This window comes from Lissotriton helveticus, chromosome 3_1 (genome assembly GCF_964261635.1).
Source record: "Lissotriton helveticus chromosome 3_1, aLisHel1.1, whole genome shotgun sequence".
Lineage (NCBI taxonomy): Eukaryota > Metazoa > Chordata > Amphibia > Caudata > Salamandridae > Lissotriton > Lissotriton helveticus.
Genome location: NC_136061.1, coordinates 1,657,770,144 through 1,657,788,224, shown reverse-complemented (window position 1 = coordinate 1,657,788,224; position 18,081 = coordinate 1,657,770,144). Strand labels below are relative to the sequence as shown.

General features: G+C 47.9%; 1 protein-coding gene across 2 annotated transcripts in view; it reads right to left on the bottom strand.

Annotated features, from left to right (window-relative positions):
• HEG1 (heart development protein with EGF like domains 1) overlaps positions 1-18,081 on the bottom strand; it is a 219,447-nt gene that overhangs the window by 83,145 nt on the left and 118,221 nt on the right. For both annotated transcript variants that reach the window (XM_078682440.1, XM_078682441.1), the window contains exon 4: positions 5,128-5,250. In XM_078682440.1, the coding sequence (XP_078538566.1) occupies positions 5,128-5,250 (123 nt within the window). The remainder of the gene's footprint in view (positions 1-5,127; positions 5,251-18,081) is intronic.

Sequence of the window (18,081 nt, the reverse complement as noted above, 5' to 3'; positions counted from 1 at the left end):
AGCTCGGTTTTAATGCTATTTTGGATAAGTATTTAGAGGGACACACAATGGAAACACAACATTGTTTACCAGAATTATTAAAAATGTCAGCTGCTGTCATTGTTATGTGCTTTTTCAGGACAAAGCCTTCTTTGCAACTAAATTGTCAAATGCTTCAATACTTGAAAATATTATCAAGGAAAGTCAGCGAGCATTTTATCTTTAGGGTCCCTCTTGTACAACCCAAAGTTCATTGTAATACAGCATTTCTTTGAAAACACTTTGTGCTTATTTCAAACTCGAACTCTGTCAATTCTAGTGACTCTGGGGAAGCTTTTTCAAACAGTGTTAAATAGCCTACAACACACCTAAGCAGATCATTAATAGAACATAGTGCTGCTATGGCTCTTTGGAGGTCATTAGTCTATGTCTGGCGACTCGCTCACTGGCAAGGCCGGTGTAGGACCTGACACTCCACTTCCCCCAATGGTGAGCCATAGCCACATTTAGAGATCCTCTCATGCTTGTCATAAATAGGGTGGGGCCACTCTAACATGTTAGACATTTGATAGAATCAATCAATCAATCAATCATTTCATTTGTAAAGCGCGCTACATACCCGTGAGGGTCTCAAGGCGCTGGGGGGTGGGGAGGGGCTGCTACTGATCGAAAAGCCAGGTCTTGAGAAGTCTTCTGAAGGCCAGCAGGTCCTGGGTCTGTCGGAGGCTGGTAGGGAGAGTGTTCCAGGTCTTGTCGGCGAGGTAGGAGATGGATCTGCCGCCGGCGGTGGTCTTCCGGAAGCGTGGAACTGTGGTGAGGGCGAGGTTGGCAGAGCGGAGGCTGCGGGTGGGGGTGTAGAAGCTGAGTCGATCGTTGAGGTATGCTGGTCCGGCATGAGGAGTTTGAAGGTGATTCTGTAGTTGACAGGGAGCCAATGAAGGCCTCTCAGGTGGGGTGTGATGTGGCTGCGTCAGGGGACATCGAGGATCAGTCGTGCCCAGGCATTCTGGATGTGTTGCAGCCGTCTCAGGAGCTTGGTTGTTGTTCCTGCGTAGAAGGCGTTCCCGTAGTCCAGCCTGCTGGTGACAAGGGCCTGAGTGCGGGTTTTTCTTTCGTGTCGGAGGGGATCCATTTGAAGATCCTGCGGATCATTCAAAGGGTGTTGTAGCAGGAAGCGGAGACGGCGTTGACCTGCTTGGTCATGGAGAGGGCGGAGACGAGGATGACTCCCAGGTTGCGTGCGTGGTTGGTGGGTTCTTGGGCTGTTCCTAGCGATCTTGGCCACCAGGAGTCGTCCCAGGCTAAGGGGGTAGGGCCGAGGATGAGGACCTTCGTGTTGTCTGAATTCAGCATCAGCCTGCTGTCCTTCATCCATTCGGTGACGGCCTTCATTCCTCTGTGGAGGTTGGCTTTGGTGGTGAGGGGTCTTCGGTGAGGGATATGATCAGCTGGGTGTCATCAGCGTAGGAGATGATGTTGATTCTATGTTGTCGTGCGACGTGGGCGAGTGGTCCGGTCCTCGGATGCTTGATTCCGTTCTGGGAAGGACATGGCATTTGTAGTTCGGACTGGACTGTTCCCATGGGGCAACAGGGTCAGAGCTGATTTGCATATCGCCATTGTCTAACCCAGGGTGGTGTGGAGTGCAAAAAAACGATGGATTTGGGCCCAGATCTTTTGACTGGGGGAGTGTGTGACATTGATCCACATTCAGTCCATCACTTGTTGTTTTTGCAAATGTAGATATTGAACAGCATCGGGCTGAGGGATGATCCCTGTGGAACGCCGCAGATGATCTCGGTGGTCTTGGAGTGGAAGGGTGGGAGGCGACGCTCTGGGTTCTGCCGGAGAGGAAGGATGTGGTAAAGGCCAGGGCCGTCTCTTGGATTCCGGCGTCATGGAGGCGTGCTGTTAGGGTGTGGTGGCAGACCGGCTGCTGATAGGTCCAGAAGGATGAGGGCGGCCGTTTCTCCATTTCCATAAGGATCCTGATGTCGTCGGTGTCGGCGATGAGGGCGGTCTCGGTGCTGTGGTTGCTGCGGAAGCCGGACTGGGATGGGTCTAGGATGTTGTTGTCTTCGAGGTAACGGGTCAGTTGTCTGTTGACGATCTTCACCGTGACTTTCGCCGGGAAAGGGAGCAGGGAGATGGGACAGAAGTTTTTGAGGTCGTTGGGGTCCACCTTGGGTTTTTTCAGTAGGGCGCTGATCTCTGCGTGTTTCCAGCTCTCTGGGAAGGTTGCTGTCTCGAAGGAGATGTTGATTGTTTTCCGGAGATGGGGTGCGATGGCTGTGCTGGCTTTGTTGAAAACGTGGTGAGGGCATGGGTCAGATGGGGATCCAGAGTGGATGGAGTTCATGGTCTTGATAGTGTCTTCGTCGCTGATGGTGGACCAGGCGGTCATGTGACTGGTGCGGGTGGTGGTCGCAGGGGTGGTGATCTCGGCGGTGGATGTGGGGGTGGCGGTGTTGAAGCTGTCGTGGATGTCGGTGATCTTGCAGTGAAAGAAGGTGGCCAGTGAGTTGCACAGGTCTTGTGATGGTGGAATGTCGCTGGTGATGGAGCTGGGGTTGGAGAGTTCTTTCACGATGTTGAAGAGCTCTTTGCTGTTGTGTGCGTTGTTGTCTAGGCGGTCCTTTAAGGCGGTCCTCTTGGCGGTCCTGATGAGTTGGTGGTGTCTGCGGGTGGCAATCTTGTGGGCTGTGTAGCTGTCTGGTGTTTGGTCGCGGAGCCAGCTCTTTTCCAGCTTCCGACAGGTGCGCTTGGAGGTCCGGAGGTCTTCGGTGAACCATGCGGCTTTCTTGTTGATTGGTGGTGGAGGTCTCGAGTGGGGCGAGGGTGTCGGGGCAGTCGTTGATCCACTGTTTGAGGTTGATGGCGGCGGTGTCGGGGTCGGTGGGGTCGGCGGGTGGTCCCAGGGCAAGGGTGGTGGTCAGTTGGTCCTCGGTGACCTTCCCCCAGCAGCGGCCTGGCCTCTGTTGGGTGCGGTGGTGTGTGGTGGGTTTCCTGAAGGTGAAGTGGACGCATCTGTGGTCTGTCCAGTGGGGTTCGGTGGTGTGGTTGAAGGCGACGTGGGGACTTGCCGAGAAGATGGGGTCCAATGTGTGTCCAGCGGCGTGGGTGGGTGTCGTCACAATCTGTTTGAGTCCGAGGTTGTCGATCAGGGCGGTGGAGTTGGCTTCGTTGTTGTTCTCGAGGTGGAAGTTCAAGCCCCCGAGGAGGATGTAGTCCGTGGAGGCGAGGGCGTGGGTGCTGATGAGGTCGGCGATGGATTCGCTGAACTGTGGTCGGGGTCTGGGTGGTCTGTAGACGAGTGTTCCTCTGAGGGTGGTGTTGGGGTCGGTGTGGATCTGGAAGTGCATGTGCTCGGCGGTGGGGAGGGTGTCGTTGGTGTTGGTCGAGACTCTGAGGGTGTCCTTGTGGATGATGGCAATTCCCCCTCCCACTCCGTTGGTGCGGTCTCTGCGGGAGATCTTGTTGCCTTTTAGGATGGCTATGGCGATGTCTGGTGCTGAGGTGACGTTCAGCCAGGTCTCCGTCAGGAAGGCGACGTCGGGAGTGGTTGAGTCTAGGAGGTCCCAGAGTTCGATGGCGTGCTTGCGAGCGGAGCGAGTGTTGAGGAGGATACATCGGAGGTGGTTGGGTTCTCTGGTTGATGGTTTGGCGGGCCGGATGCTGGTGAAGCTGCAGTTCCGGCAGGTGAAGGGCCCTTGGGTGCGCTTCGGGGTGGCCCGGTAGCAGGAGTGATCTCGCCCGGGGTTGAGTGCGTGGAGGGTGCTGGAGTCGTAGTGCAGTCTGGTGTTGTGGCGGCTTCGGGGTCCAGGGGTTCTGGCGCTGGGCGCGGGCTGGGCGCAGACGGGCTTGCCTTCGGCGCACCAGCGGCGCAACCCTCTGCGCGCGGCCTCCATATGAGGGGCTATGGGAGGGAGGAGCAGCTGGGAGGCGGGAGCGGAGTGACGAATGGGGCACCAGAGGGCGGGGCCGCATGGAGGCAGCGGCAGGAAGCGCGAAGGGAGGGGAGTGGGTAGGGGATGGGGGAGGGCACAGGGCACTGGCAACAGTGGAAAGAAGCACAATGAGGGGCAGAAAACCAGTAACAGTGGCAAAAAGGAAAGAAAACAGTTGGCACAAAAGGAAAGGAGAAAAAAAAGCAGTCCGAGGCAGAGGAGAAGAAGGTCAGCGGCAATCAGGGGCAGCCAGGCGAGGACACAGCGGGCAGCGGGACAGCGGCACAGGGGGACCGTGTGGCAGCTGAGGGTGGCAACCTACCTGGTGACAGGGTCATAGGTCGCTAGAAGGGCTGCCAAGTCCATGGTTACCAATGGTGGAACCACCAGAGGCCCTGCCGTCGGAAAACCCAGTAGTTCTCCCTCCTCTAAATGAGACGGGTGAGCCACAAGCCAGTACAGTGGGAGCTCCGCCAATTTATGACTGTGTTCCTGTATCAATAACTCCAAATAGCCCCCTTTGTCTACTTTGCTGCAAAGTTAACAAAAGTGCTGGGTTTGGGAGGATAAAAAAGATTATCTTTTCAAAAGATGTGTCTGATAGAAACTAGAAAACTTTCTATGAATCTCCTTAACTGATCTTTCAAATTATTTGTGAGTCATCAAACTTGTAAAGAATCATTGTTTTTCTTTTATAAGAACTCTTCACAGTATTATGATGGAATGAATGCAAGTTGGGAAAGGCTGCTTTATCAAATGTCTCTCAAATTGTCTGAAACCTATCAAGACATTGTTAACTGGACATTGTCATGGCTGGAAAAAGCGAGCCAATCAAAATCTTCTGACTGTAAAGATAAACTAAATGCCAATGCTCTGTTGTCCAATGAGAAAGGAGAATCTGTGGTGGGGTGATACATGTTATTGGACTAATTCAAATAGTTTAAAAACGTTACTATACACATATACGTATCAAGAACCTCCCTCCACCCTTCTGACCAAAGGATCAACTTAAACAGGCTAAACAAGCAGTATTTCTCAACATGAACCAAGCTTAGGGTTAATACTTTATGCGGGAGCTATCTACCATGCACATACTGATTAGTTTACCAGACGCTGGCCACAGCCAATTTTCCCACCTCTCCCCTCTTGATGACTAACAGTGATGTTGACCTCAAGATTTGAAAGTAGTTTTTTTGCTTACCTAAGCTGCATCCTGTTCCTTTTTCGAGCTGGTACCCCAGGGAACACCTGCAGGTAAAAGAGCCCTGGGTATTAATGCATGTAGCCTTGGATGGACAGGGGTTAGACAGACATTCATCCACATCTAAATAGAGAAGAAAAAAAGAGGAGATAAAAATATTACACAATACCAAGAAAAATGGTGGTGGTCATAAGCAATACCAATACGGTCGCATATCAAGACATGCTGGTTTATCTCTGAGCACCTTATACCGAGACCAATTCACAAAGATTGAGAGTGGAGCAAACTAGAAGATGCCGGAAGCTCTCAAATTCACAGCAGCCATCTTGTTTGATATTCATGAAGAGGTGGCCTGAATAAAAATGGGACGATTCCATTTGCACATGAACCTCAGAAAGATGCCCTCTGCATCCACAGACCCATTGCCAAAATGTGTGACTATGTCAAATGATGGCCGAGGTAAAACACACTGGGCGTCTTTTAACTTGCTCCAGATGATATCTTTGTGCATTTGGCCACATGTGTTCATTCCACAAAACAAAATTGTTTGAGTTCGACAATCAGGAATGTTGGGATTCTCATGTATGGTGTTATGTTTTGTGGTGCATCCCTCTACGAAGCAAGTAATACCAAATACACAAAGAACCCAATTAAACATAATGTAGTATATTATGCACATTAACCTTGGGGCATTTTTGGTTTTAGTGGCACTCTTTTTTATATGCAGGCTATTGGTGGAGATCTGAGGTGTTTCTTTATTTGTGATGCTACTTAGGAAATTTTGTATATGTGTAACAACTTTTCTCACTGAGTAAATTTCCACAAGAAAAAAATCACTAAAGCAGTTTACATTAAAAAGCAGGTTTCTTATCAACTCTATCCGAAAAGTAACAAAATTAGCAGAAACACAAACTAGTAAAAATGCATTACAATTGGGGGTGGGGTCGCACACTACTCACACACCAGCGGGATCGCCCCTAAGGACAGTGGTAAGTGTAGTTTGTGTTCCGCGATGCATCTTCTTTCGATTCTCTGCTATCTTCGCTATCTTCGCCATCCCTGGACACGTGTTTCGGGGTATTTACCCCTCATCAGCAGGGATTAGGCCGTGTTCTGGGGTTGCCGGTGGCTGCCAAATATTGCCAGGTTTAGTACCACTCAGGCGCGCAGGTGCGGGGTCCCAGGCTCGTCAGCCAACTGCTCGAGGGAGCTTTACCATTACAATTGGGGGTGGGGTCGCACCCTACTCACACACCAGCGGGATCGCCCTTAAGGACTGTGGTAAGTGTGTTTCGTGTTCCGCGATGCATCTTCTTTCGATTCTGTGCTATCTTCGCCATCTCTGGACACATGTTTCGGGGTATTTACCCCTCATCAGCAGGGATTAGGCCGTGTTCTGGGGTTGCCGGTGGCTGCCAAATATTGCCAGGTTTAGTACCACTCAGGCACGTAGGTGCGGGGTCCCAGGCTCGTCAGCCAACTGCTCGAGAGAGCTTTAACATTACAATTGGGGGTGGGGTCGCACACTACTCACACACCAGCAGGATCACCCCTAAGGACTGTGGTAAGTGTAGTTTGTGTTCCGTGATGCATCTTCTTTCGATTCTCTGCTATCTTCGCTATCTTCGCCATCCCTGGACACGTGTTTCTGAGTATTTACCCCTCATCAGCAGGGATTAGGCCGTGTTCTGGGGTTGCCCCATTTGTAATGTTAAAGCTCCCTCGAGCAGTTGGCTGACGAGCCTGGGACCCCGCATCTGCGCGCCTGAGTGGTACTAAACCTGGCAATATTTGGCAGCCACCGGCAACCCCAGACACGGCCTAATCCCTGCTGATGAGGGGTAAATACCCCGAAACACGTGTCCTGGCATGGCGAAGATAGCGAAGATAGCAGAGAATCGAAAGAAGATGCCTCGCGGAACACGAACTACATTTACCACAGTCCTTAGGGGCGATCCCGCTGGTGTGTGAGTAGTGTGCGATCCCACCCCCATTTGTAATGTTAAAGCTCCCTCGAGCAGTTGGCTGACGAGCCTGGGACCCCGCACCTGCGCGCCTGAGTGGTACTAAACCTGGCAATATTTGGCAGCCACCGGCAACCCCAGAACACGGCCTAATCCCTGCTGATGAGGGGTAAATACCCCGAAACACGTGTCCAGGGATGGCGAAGATAGCAGAGAATCGAAAGAAGATGCATCGCGGAACACAAACTACACTTACCACAGTCCTTAGGGGCGATCCCGCTGGTGTGTGAGTAGTGTGCGACCCCACCCCCATTTGTAATGTTAAAGCTCCCTCGAGCAGTTGGCTGACGAGCCTGGGACCCCGCACCTGCGTGCCTGAGTGGTACTAAACCTGGCAATATTTGGCAGCCACCGGCAACCCCAGAACACGGCCTAATCCCTGCTGATGAGGGGTAAATACCCCGAAACACGTGTCCAGGGATGGCGAAGATAGCGAAGATAGCAGAGAATCGAAAGAAGATGCATCGCTGAACACGAACTACACTAACCACAGTCCTTAGGGGCGATCCCGCTGGTGTGTGAGTAGTGTGCGACCCCACCCCCATTTGTAATGTTAAAGCTCCCTCAAGCAGTTGGCTGACGAGCCTGGGACCCCGCACCTGCGCACCTGAGTGGTACTAAACCTGACAATATTTGGCAGCCACCGGCAACCCCAGAACATGGCCTAATCCCTGCTGATGAGGGGTAAATACCCCGAAACAAGTGTCCAGGGATGGCGAAGATAGCGAAGATAGCAGAGAATCGAAAGAAGATGCATCGCGGAACACGAACTACACTTACCACAGTCCTTAGGGGCGATCCCGCTGGTGTGTGAGTAGTGTGTCACCCCACCCCCATTTGTAATGTTAAAGCTCCCTCGAGCAGTTGGCTGACGAGCCTGGGACCCCGCGCCTGCGCGTCTGAGTGGTACTAAACCTGGCAATATTTTGCAGCCACCGGCAACCCCAGAAAACGGCCTAATCCCTGCTGATGAGGGGTAAATACCCCGAAACACGTGTCCAGGGATGGCGAAGATAGCGAAGATAGCTGAGAATCGAAAGAAGATGCATCGCAGAACACGAACTACACTTACCACAGTCCTTAGGGGCGATCCGGCTGGTGTGTGAGTAGTGTGCGACCCCACCCCCATTTGTAATGTTAAAGCTCCCTCGAGCAGTTGGCTGACGAGCCTGGGACCCCGCACCTGCGCGCCTGAGTGGTACTAAACCTGGCAATATTTGGCAGCCATCGGCAACCCCAGAACACAGCCTAATCCCTGTTGATGAGGGGTAAATACCCCGAAACACGTGTCCAGGGATGGCGAAGATAGCGAAGATAGCAGAGAATCGAAAGAAGATGCATCGCGGAACACGAACTACACTTACCACAGTCCTTAGGGGCGATCCCGCTGGTGTGTGAGTAGAGTGCGACCCCACCCACATTTGTAATGTTAAAGCTCCCTCGAGCAGTTGGCTGACGAGCCTGGGACCCCGCACCTGCGCGCCTGAGTGGTACTAAACCTGGCAATATTTGGCAGCCACCGGCAACCCCAGAACACGGCCTAATCCCTGCTGATGAGGGGTAAATACCCCGAAACACGTGTCCAGGGATGGCGAAGATAGCGAAGATAGCAGAGAATCGAAAGAAGATGCATCGCGGAACACGAACTACACTTACCACAGTCCTTAGGGGCGATCCCGCTGGTGTGTGAGTAGTGTGCAACCCCACCCCCATTTGTAATAGTAAAAATGCATGTTTATCCAGCAAACAAGTAGAAGTTGTGGTTAAGAAGTAAAAATAAAAGTGATGTTTCTCTTGCAAAGAGAATATGGGTTGTATGCGGGATAGCTTACCAGGAGAAATATTAAGAATTCTGAGTAGGAATAACCTGCATTTTACCTCTCACCCCTAGTAGAGATAATTTGTAATGTTTTTAAACGCACCCAATGACATCTTTACAGGCGAAATAGGGCTATCCGTATGAGACCTGATGAGTATGTTTTTACTGCTTTATACACAAATACAGTTGATTTACATTTTGAACACAAGGCAAGCATACATATATCAATATTAAAACCTCATCAATATTTCATTAAATTACAAATGTAGTCTGAAGATGAAAATATAACTATTGAAGCTGATTCACTAACAATGTGAATTCTCATAGCTATAATGCAGAGGAAATCTAAGATTGAATCAAAGACAAGAGGTGAGTATAACTTACAATAAAGCCTTTATGACTAGTCGCAGTTAAAATAATGAAAACCAAGGTAACTTATTATGACATCATCTGCAGGTCCTTAATGAGGCAGGGAGATGCCGACTAAAGCCGCACTATTACAAAGACAGGAATCCGCAGTAGAAGCGGCTCCTCCACTAAGGCGGAGGAGCGTCACCCACTTCTCGAAGAGCAGAGCATAGTAAAAATAAATTGGTAATAAAAAAACGTTAATATTATTTTAGTTTTTTGTCTGCCTTTAAGCTCCATGTTAGGACAGGGTTGGGCTCAAGTGACGCGAGCAGAGGGAGGAGTGGTGGCTGCACCATAAGTGCGCATGACGGTTTGGCCGGCCGTCTTTGGCTGGCCAAACTTCCAGGCGCACTTTGCATGTTCTCCACAGGCCTGGGTGGAGAACATGCACAGGCTCCCAGTCTCTCTCTGAGCGCTGAACTACAGGCTCACTACAGGCTCACAATGCTGCTGTAAGGCAGCGTTTTGATTGGCTGGGACAGACTGGGAGCATGGGTACTTCCGTTCCGAGAGAAGAGGACGGAGGTGGCAGCGTTCACAGATAAGTCTTTTTGATTTATTTTTTACTCATCCTCTCTGCAACCTCACCATCCCCGACACAGTACCCTACCAGGTGTCACTGATCCGTGGCTTCAAACACGTGGGAAGAACTACCAGCAATTTAAAACGACCCGAGAGGAAAATTACAAAGAGGGACTAAGTGCAGAAACAGGAAAAAAAGAACTGCAGCCTGGTAGGTAAAAACAGAATGTGCCAAAATAGGCTAATCCAATCCAGAATATTAGGAAGAACCTGGAAATGAAGACAGCATGTAGGTATAAAGCTCCTTGCTTGAGGAAGGAGGAAGAAAGAAGGGAACAGAGAAGCCGTGTCTCGGCATCAGCTGGGCTGTTAGCAAGAGCTAAAAAGTACAGAAACACTGTAGTAAGGCTTGTGAATTCCGATAGATACTGGTATAAAATATAATAGTCTTTATTGCACTCAGGAAAGAAATCCTACTGCTCTCAGGGAGAATTCCAAATCTTTCTATACATTTTACTCTTTTTGTTTTTTTTAAAATAAAAGTGGGTACTCAGCAGCGTCTGTCCAATGTTTAACAAATGCAGTGATCGTGAGGAAGGCACTGTGTATCGAGGGTGTTAGAAGGTTATTTAGCAACCTTGTAGTGGAGAAAATGGCTGCTATACTGACAGCGTGATGATGTGTGTGCTGGGAGGCAGTGAGTGGCATGCACTGAAAGAGATGGGGGTGTGCAGAAACAGCCCTTAGTGCTGCCGCCGTCTATTGGAGGCCCTCACACTCTAAAAGACAGGCCGGCATTGCATGAAGTGGGCGTTGGTTGCATTAGGTTTCCACCCAAGGCGCCAAGAGCGAAGACCTCAAATAAGTAAGAGATAGGTCAGCGCCAAGGGCGAGCAAGGGGCAGATCGAGAGTGGGTGAGGATGGGCGCTTTAGATTGGTGTGCAACTGCTGCATGGAGGGGGGTACCTTGGCATGGGAAGGCATGCACTGCTGTAGAAGGTCAACCACTAAAGTCAGCCAGGGTAAAGGAATTATAGTAGCAGTTATCACAAAAGGAGGAATGGCTAAAAGTAACAATCAACAGGAGCACTAGTGGTACAAGATGAGGTGACCAGTTGGATGGTCCAAACCACGACAGAAGGATCGCAGAGTGGCAATGATTAGAAAAGCATAGGGTAACGAAATGATGAAGAGAACACCAGTGACTAGTAGGAACAAATGACCTCTAGCAACTGCAAAGGCACGGCTAAGAAGGTGTCTTCCACAATTAGAGGGAGAAACAACTTTCACTATAGCATATTCACCATAACATTTATCAGCCACACCAAAATTGCTTTAAAGTGTTGGACAAACCGTCTATATTTGGAAACAGTAGGGGGCCAAAACAAACAATGTTACATAAACCGGACAAGAAAGCCTCACCCACACTTTAGTGGCAAGCTTTGTCAAAGGTTATCTCGTCCCACCCCAATAAGGCGATACTATCATGGTGGTCTCAACCTCAGTATGAGGAAGTCCAAGATACATTTTACTAGATAAGTACAGGAACCAGAATACGTTTAAAGCAACCTCTGTTTAAACTACCAAAAGTGTATCACTTTATTTTAGGGTACACATGGCAGGATTGAAATTCACAACAGGGGAAGAACAAAGTGGGAGATTATGTCTCAGTCATCCTATTGGGTGCCACCATGTTTCAACCCTTTCACTAGCCCATAAATGGCCTTGGGCTTTCATCAGGACAAACAAGATTCCTAATTCTTATGCTGCATCCAACAGGTAAGAATACATCTTACCGTGGAAGTCAGTCTTTAAATTATAATCATGCCATGTGTCCCTCAAAATAAAAGGATATCCTATTGGTAAACATATGAGCCACATTGGTTCAGCCTTTCTTGCAGTCCCTATGCAGTTACACAAATGCACTGTCTGAGCATAGGTGTACAGTTTCATACAGCCATCCTATTATTAGAGGTGGCTATACAAAAACATGCATTTTGAAAGATGGCCCACGTAAGACCCAAAGTAAGCCGTAATGGCTCATCCTCTCCCTTCCTTCAACTCATTTGAAGTATGGGGAAAGGTGGTGGTCGTAATGCGGAAGTTACCAACAATGCCACTACAGGGAAGACTATTCAATGGCAGTGAAAGTACCAGAAATGGTGCTGGAACGACCTGCTAATTTAGGATGGTCAGTTTGCCACCATTACTGATGGCACCACTTCTATGAAAGACTGCAATGTTAATCATAAAAGCCCCTAAAATTGTTCTTGGCTGGGGTGTAGCATGCACGTTGACTGAAATGCTGCTGAATCTCTGTGCTCTTGAAATCCTACCCCACCTTATCTTACCTTGAATTGCGAACCATAGGCAGACAGCAGGTCACAGAATATCGTCACAGACATGGGAATCAGACATGCTCTTGCTGTGAAAAACAGTGTTGGTGAAGCCGAAGCCAAGACTTTCCACACCCATCAACGTCATTCACAACTGTGGAAGCCCGGTGCTGCGCACTTTGAAATGTAAGACCTGTCCTGCAGCTGGCATCATTGTGGCAGTGGCATCTCCTGCCAAGAATTGCACATTCCAAGAAGGAAAGAACAAGCAGGGGCAGATGACATCGTGGAACCAAAATCATTACTCCCTTTTCCTCTGCTCGACAATGATGAAGATGGGAATGGAGGCTTCAGTGTGTGAAGCTGACAAAGTATATTGAGCCTAATGGGAAGGTAAATCCCATTGGGCAACAGCAGTGTGAAGGTCCACTGTGGAAAGCACTGCGGCGAGCTCCAGAGTACACGTGGAGGTTGGCTCACTGCTCCGCTGCTCAGAATGCCATTGTATGCTCTGAGGTCCTCATGAATGGTGGATCACGCTTCAGGTGATGGAGGCCAAAAGCAGACCCAATAAAGAACAGAGTAAAAAGAGAGAGTTGTCTTCAACCAAGATCCTAGCTCCAATGTCAGAAAAAGATGCCGTTTCTGATGAAACTGTCAGAGAGTGAAGAAAGCTTCTCCAAAAGAATGATAGCTTTAAAATACTTGTAGCTTATTGCTAATAGCCTTGAGAGAAAAGAGGCTTCTATTGAGATCACACTTGAATCCACGTGCGTGCATTTATGAAAGGTAAAGACCAACATCCTAAATGTAACAAGAGTCAATCACCTTGGGTCTGACTTGAAAGATTTGTGTGGTGAGGGTGCATCCTAAATGTGGAATTATGTCTGTGTTGTCTTGAAACCGAGGTGGAACAAGTGGAGAATTCACAGCGAGCTGCCAATATTTGCCTGTGAAATGTGTCGTACATTCCTGCAAATTGACATTTTCACCTACCATTGTTCAAGATTTCCTAAAGGTGGAGGTTCGTCTTATATTGTGGGTTGCAGTGAAAACAGACTTCCGTCACAAGGCTAAAGCAAATATTGGTAAATGCAGGAAAATATACTACAGCCAATAGAAATGGAGGAAAAGTAAGTGGCAAGCGCAGGAACCAAGGAAAAGCCAGGAAAGCGACGGGACGAGATGTAAGCCCCTTTTAAGATTTATATTAAAAGCAATAGAGTTCACAGGCACAGCTCAGCCGCTGTGTAGGTGAAACCTAAAAAGGATACTGTATTAAACGGGACATGAATTGTGGAACTCAGAGATACAACAGAGACAGAAATGATACTGAGAGCAAATTCTGAATGGTGGGGTGTAACTATGTTTGAGAAGTAGGTCTTCATATTTCAACACAATGAAAGGTTGAGAGAGACATGGCGATGCCGAAATTGAAGTTGTCCCTAGTGCCCTACCACATGGAAGGTCGAATACAGAGGCCATGAACATGTTAATAACGTTTACTTTCCAGGGTGTCCGAGTCAGCATTAGTGGTGTCTGTTGCTCTACAATTGGCTGGAAGGAGGATAGCAGGAGAATGTTTTCATATACTCGACTTCAATTCTGTCGGTCCATTTTATAGGAATAAGTCCCTTGACAACCTTCCCCAACTTACTAAACTCACCCTCGCCTCACTGTACCCACAGTCAATTGAAGAGTAGCCGTGTTTTTAATTTTAGTGCCGGGTAGGTGGTGAGTCTTAGTCAACTCTCTGAGTTTTTGTTTGCAGTTTCTTATAAATCCTTTATGATGCAGTACCTCACGACTTGTGTCTATGACTTGTTCCTATGTGCATAGGTGTTTGTCTAAAAAAAACAAGAATTGACAAAGCCAATATGTCTTGCTTTTGGGACCTATTGGCTTGCCAATGCCTTTTGGCAATGCTCTGCGGCATTGGGCCATCTCCTGACATTGTCAAGCTTTGTGGAAAAAAAGGCACATTGACAGATTCGCTGCTAGTGGTCCCTTCTTTTAAACGGTGTATGCCCACACTTGCTTCCACTAGTGAAATTACACGGGCACCATTTGCTTTAATTTTTTATTTGCCAATCTAAAATGCCAGAAGCCCGTTAGATTGGTAAATAAAAAAATACGATTATTTTAGTACAAAAGAGCAAATTTAAAACAAAAAACAACTAAGTGAGTGGAGGGGTTATGGAGTAGCAAATGGAGTAAGGGGTGGGGCAAGGAGGAAAAAAACTGTTGAAGAAGCATACATGGAGAATAACACAGAGTGCAGGGGCAAGGGAGAGTACAATACGGAACACAGGGGTTAAGAAACATAAGAGAGTGACAAGCATACAAAAGTGACAGTAACACTGTTAGAAGCCACAAGTGTGAGAACAACACAGAAAGTGAAGGAATTGGGTCAGAGAAGTACACCAGAGGGAAACATAGAGCGCAGGGTGGGCTTTTGGGGGTAGCACACAGTGGACAGAAAGGGAGTGGTGGAAAACACATGCACTCTCATTTAGTGTGTAACCAAAATGAAAAAAAGGTTCGCAAAAAGAAATTAGTGGAATGATAGAAACCAGCCCACCAGAGAGATGATAAAGAAGATATGCTCCATTGAGGGACACATACAAGATGGACAATCTGGGACAACGAAAGCCATTGAATAAGAAAAATTCAAATGAGAGTGTCAATAAAGCCAACAATCAATGATAAAGAGGGGTGGGCTGTACGCTACCGTGAGTTCTTGGTAAGCCCCGAATACGTATTTTGCAACCTGACGTCTTTTACAGGCTCGACCTAAAAATGTTTACAAAAAATGTCTCTGATTTGATTGATTTGATTTGATTTGTCTATTTGTATAGCGCGCGATTGCCCGAGGGCGTCTTGGCGCTGAGATGTACCACTGGGTCTGAAGATGTTGACTAGAGCTGTGTGGAGAAGAGCCATCCTGGGAGAAAACTTCAAACATGTGAGGGGCATTTTCAGTATGGTGAATGGACATGAATGCTCCAGGACATGACCGAGGCGCCATCATAAATATCCTTCCCCGAGGTGGCTTGCAGAGTGTAACTGTCTTCCTTGCATCACCTAATTATAAACTGTAGAGACTGCCAGTGGTGAAGCAATGTGTAAGATGACTGGGCACGCTTCCTGAGGAATGTTTGTGAAGGGAAGGAGGAAGAAAATGTGATTGTTGGAGAGAGTTAAGGGGTCTTCTGTGAGTTTTGTTGGTTAATGAGGCTGGTGAGCGCAGTTTGGAAACTGCGTGAGTACATCACAGTTTGTACGGGCGGCTTGAATGGGTTAGGATTGATGTTGGTCCGCAAGATGAGAAAGATTTTCATCTTTTGAGGTACGGAGGAAATGATTTTGTTGTTCATTTGAGAAGGAAAAGGGTGACAGAAAGGAAGAGCTAGTGAAACACGTGGGGCAGAGTAAGGGGGGGTGAGACAGAAAGTAAGTTACGTCAATTATTATGGTTTGGATTTCTGAGAAGTTTTCAAAGCCATCAGCTGTGTAGATGCGTGGGGGTGCCAGGATGTTTTGAAGGGCCTGGGATATGTTCAGCATGTGGGCATGGACGTAAGTGGACCATCTTTGAAGGGATGGATATTTCTCAAGATCAAAAGTAGAAGTCATGGTGAAGAGGAGTATTTTGTAATCTGTGAGGAGGCCATAAATGCATAGGCTCCTTCTCCACATGGACAGTGATTGACCGAAGACTGAGAGTGGGCAGTAACGGGAACAAGAGGAATAGTATATATAAGAGATAAAGTACCCCCGCCATACATTACAAGAATATTGCAAGTCAGCGATGAGTTCCATGACTATATATATATATAGGAATTAGGGCGAAGGCTGAGTTCCTTTATAAGGTCATGGGATTCTGAGGGGACCTGAAATATCCTTGCCATGTACAGCAGGGTCTACTTTATAACTTATAATACATGGTCACACCTTCTACTTTCCCACACACCGGCCACTGGATGTATCACAAGTGGCCCATTATAAGGAAATTAGAACGTTTTTTATACAGGGATTTTAGAATCCCGAGTATTGTATTAGACCTGCGCTTCGCGTTTCTTTGCATTGTGATAGTAGTTTCTTACTTACCAAGATAATCGTGCCCTATCACCTCAAAATACACTTTCGAGAACCAACCGCGCTTTTTAAGCACGTCATACCTATAACAATGCATCTCGCGCTATCCGTTCTGGCAGAAGAGCCCACGGGCCTTTTGATTACGGATTTGGACTCGTGGCATTTCCTCTTCATTCTTCTTGGATTTTCTCTCTTGTTATAGGTTTCACGCGCCCGCGGTCCAAACGGTAGAAAACCACTGGCAGCTCTGCAGATGTGCAAGGAATGTGACGGAGAAGAGGCCGAGCTCAGAGATTCAGAGCATCCGCAGGGTGGGGACCGGACCTTAAAATAACCCTACAAAGATCTCATGCGGGCGCTCCCTGTTTCCTTTCCGGTCTCCCATCCTGTGGGCTTCATTTTAACCCCTCCGTGCTACCTGCGCACTGCACGCGGATATGACGGCTTCGATTATGACATGACATTTATTGGATAAAAACAGTATTGTGGTGTGTTACATTTGAAAATGACAAGTCACATAAAGATAGAAAAGTTCCCAAACTTTTCCAGGATATAACGTTTCGTCATCGGCTTTCCTGCACACATGAATGAGGTGACCTGGCAAGTCCCGAGTGCTCCAGGGATCTCTGTCCGTGCGGCGACAAGTTGTAAAGTAGATGCGACAACTGAAGCATGCACAGCAAATGCAGGCACTCATGTTTGGGAACTGTGATTTATTGTTTGACACAGGGAAAGTAAGGCAGCAACGGGAGAAAGAGAAAGAAAAGTGGAGAAACGGCAGCAAAGGAAGGACACCGGGACGGAAATGTATCTGTAACCGTGAGATAAAGAGATAAGAAGAAAGAGGCATGAAGGTTAACCAAAATTAGGCAGAATCAGTATTAGGCAACTTTGGCATGCGGCCCCAATGGCGACTGACTCCTGAGAAATGTTGGGCTCCTAGCTGCAGCTACATTTGTACAAATTACGCACATGAGATTGTACTCTCTCCTTTGCTGGATCGCACGTTGGCTCCGACAAGAAATATTCACTAGCATTTTTAAAACTGCACTGGTTGATCATATATATATATCATATATGTGAACAAGGCTCCGTTGAGCCGAAACGTCTTTGACTTTTTTCTGCAATTAAACTTTAGCACCTAACTGGTCCGTGTCCGTGTACTTCTTGCCGGCTGGCGAGATTCCAGGGTGCATCAGGAAGCGGAGTGAGTGATATATATATATATATATATATATGTATATGACATCATTCAGCGTGCGGACGTTTTTTGTAAAGGTTTTGGATTGTTAAACATAAATACTAAACTACTACAGAGCTCATATTAGTATATTACTAATAATACTACTTCTAGCATAAATTATGTGAGTGACTGTGTATGTGTGTGTGAGTGGCTGTATGGGTGTGTGAGCGGCTGTATGGCTGTGTGAGTGGTGTGTGATTAGCTGTAGGGGTGTAGTAGGGGTGTATATGCGGTTGTGTGAATAGCTGTGTGGGTGAGTGAGTGGCTGTGTGAGTGGTTGTATTGGTGGTTGAGTCAGTGAGTGTATGAGTGAATGAGTGGCTGTATGGATGGATGAGTGAGTGTGTGAGTGACTGTATGGGTGAGTAAGTGGGTGTCTGAATTGCTGTATGAGTGAATGACTGGGTTTGTAAGTGGCTGTATGGGTGAGTGAGTGGGTGTTTGGTTAAGTATGTTTATGTGTGAGTGCCTGTATTGGAGAATGAGAGTCTGTGTGAATG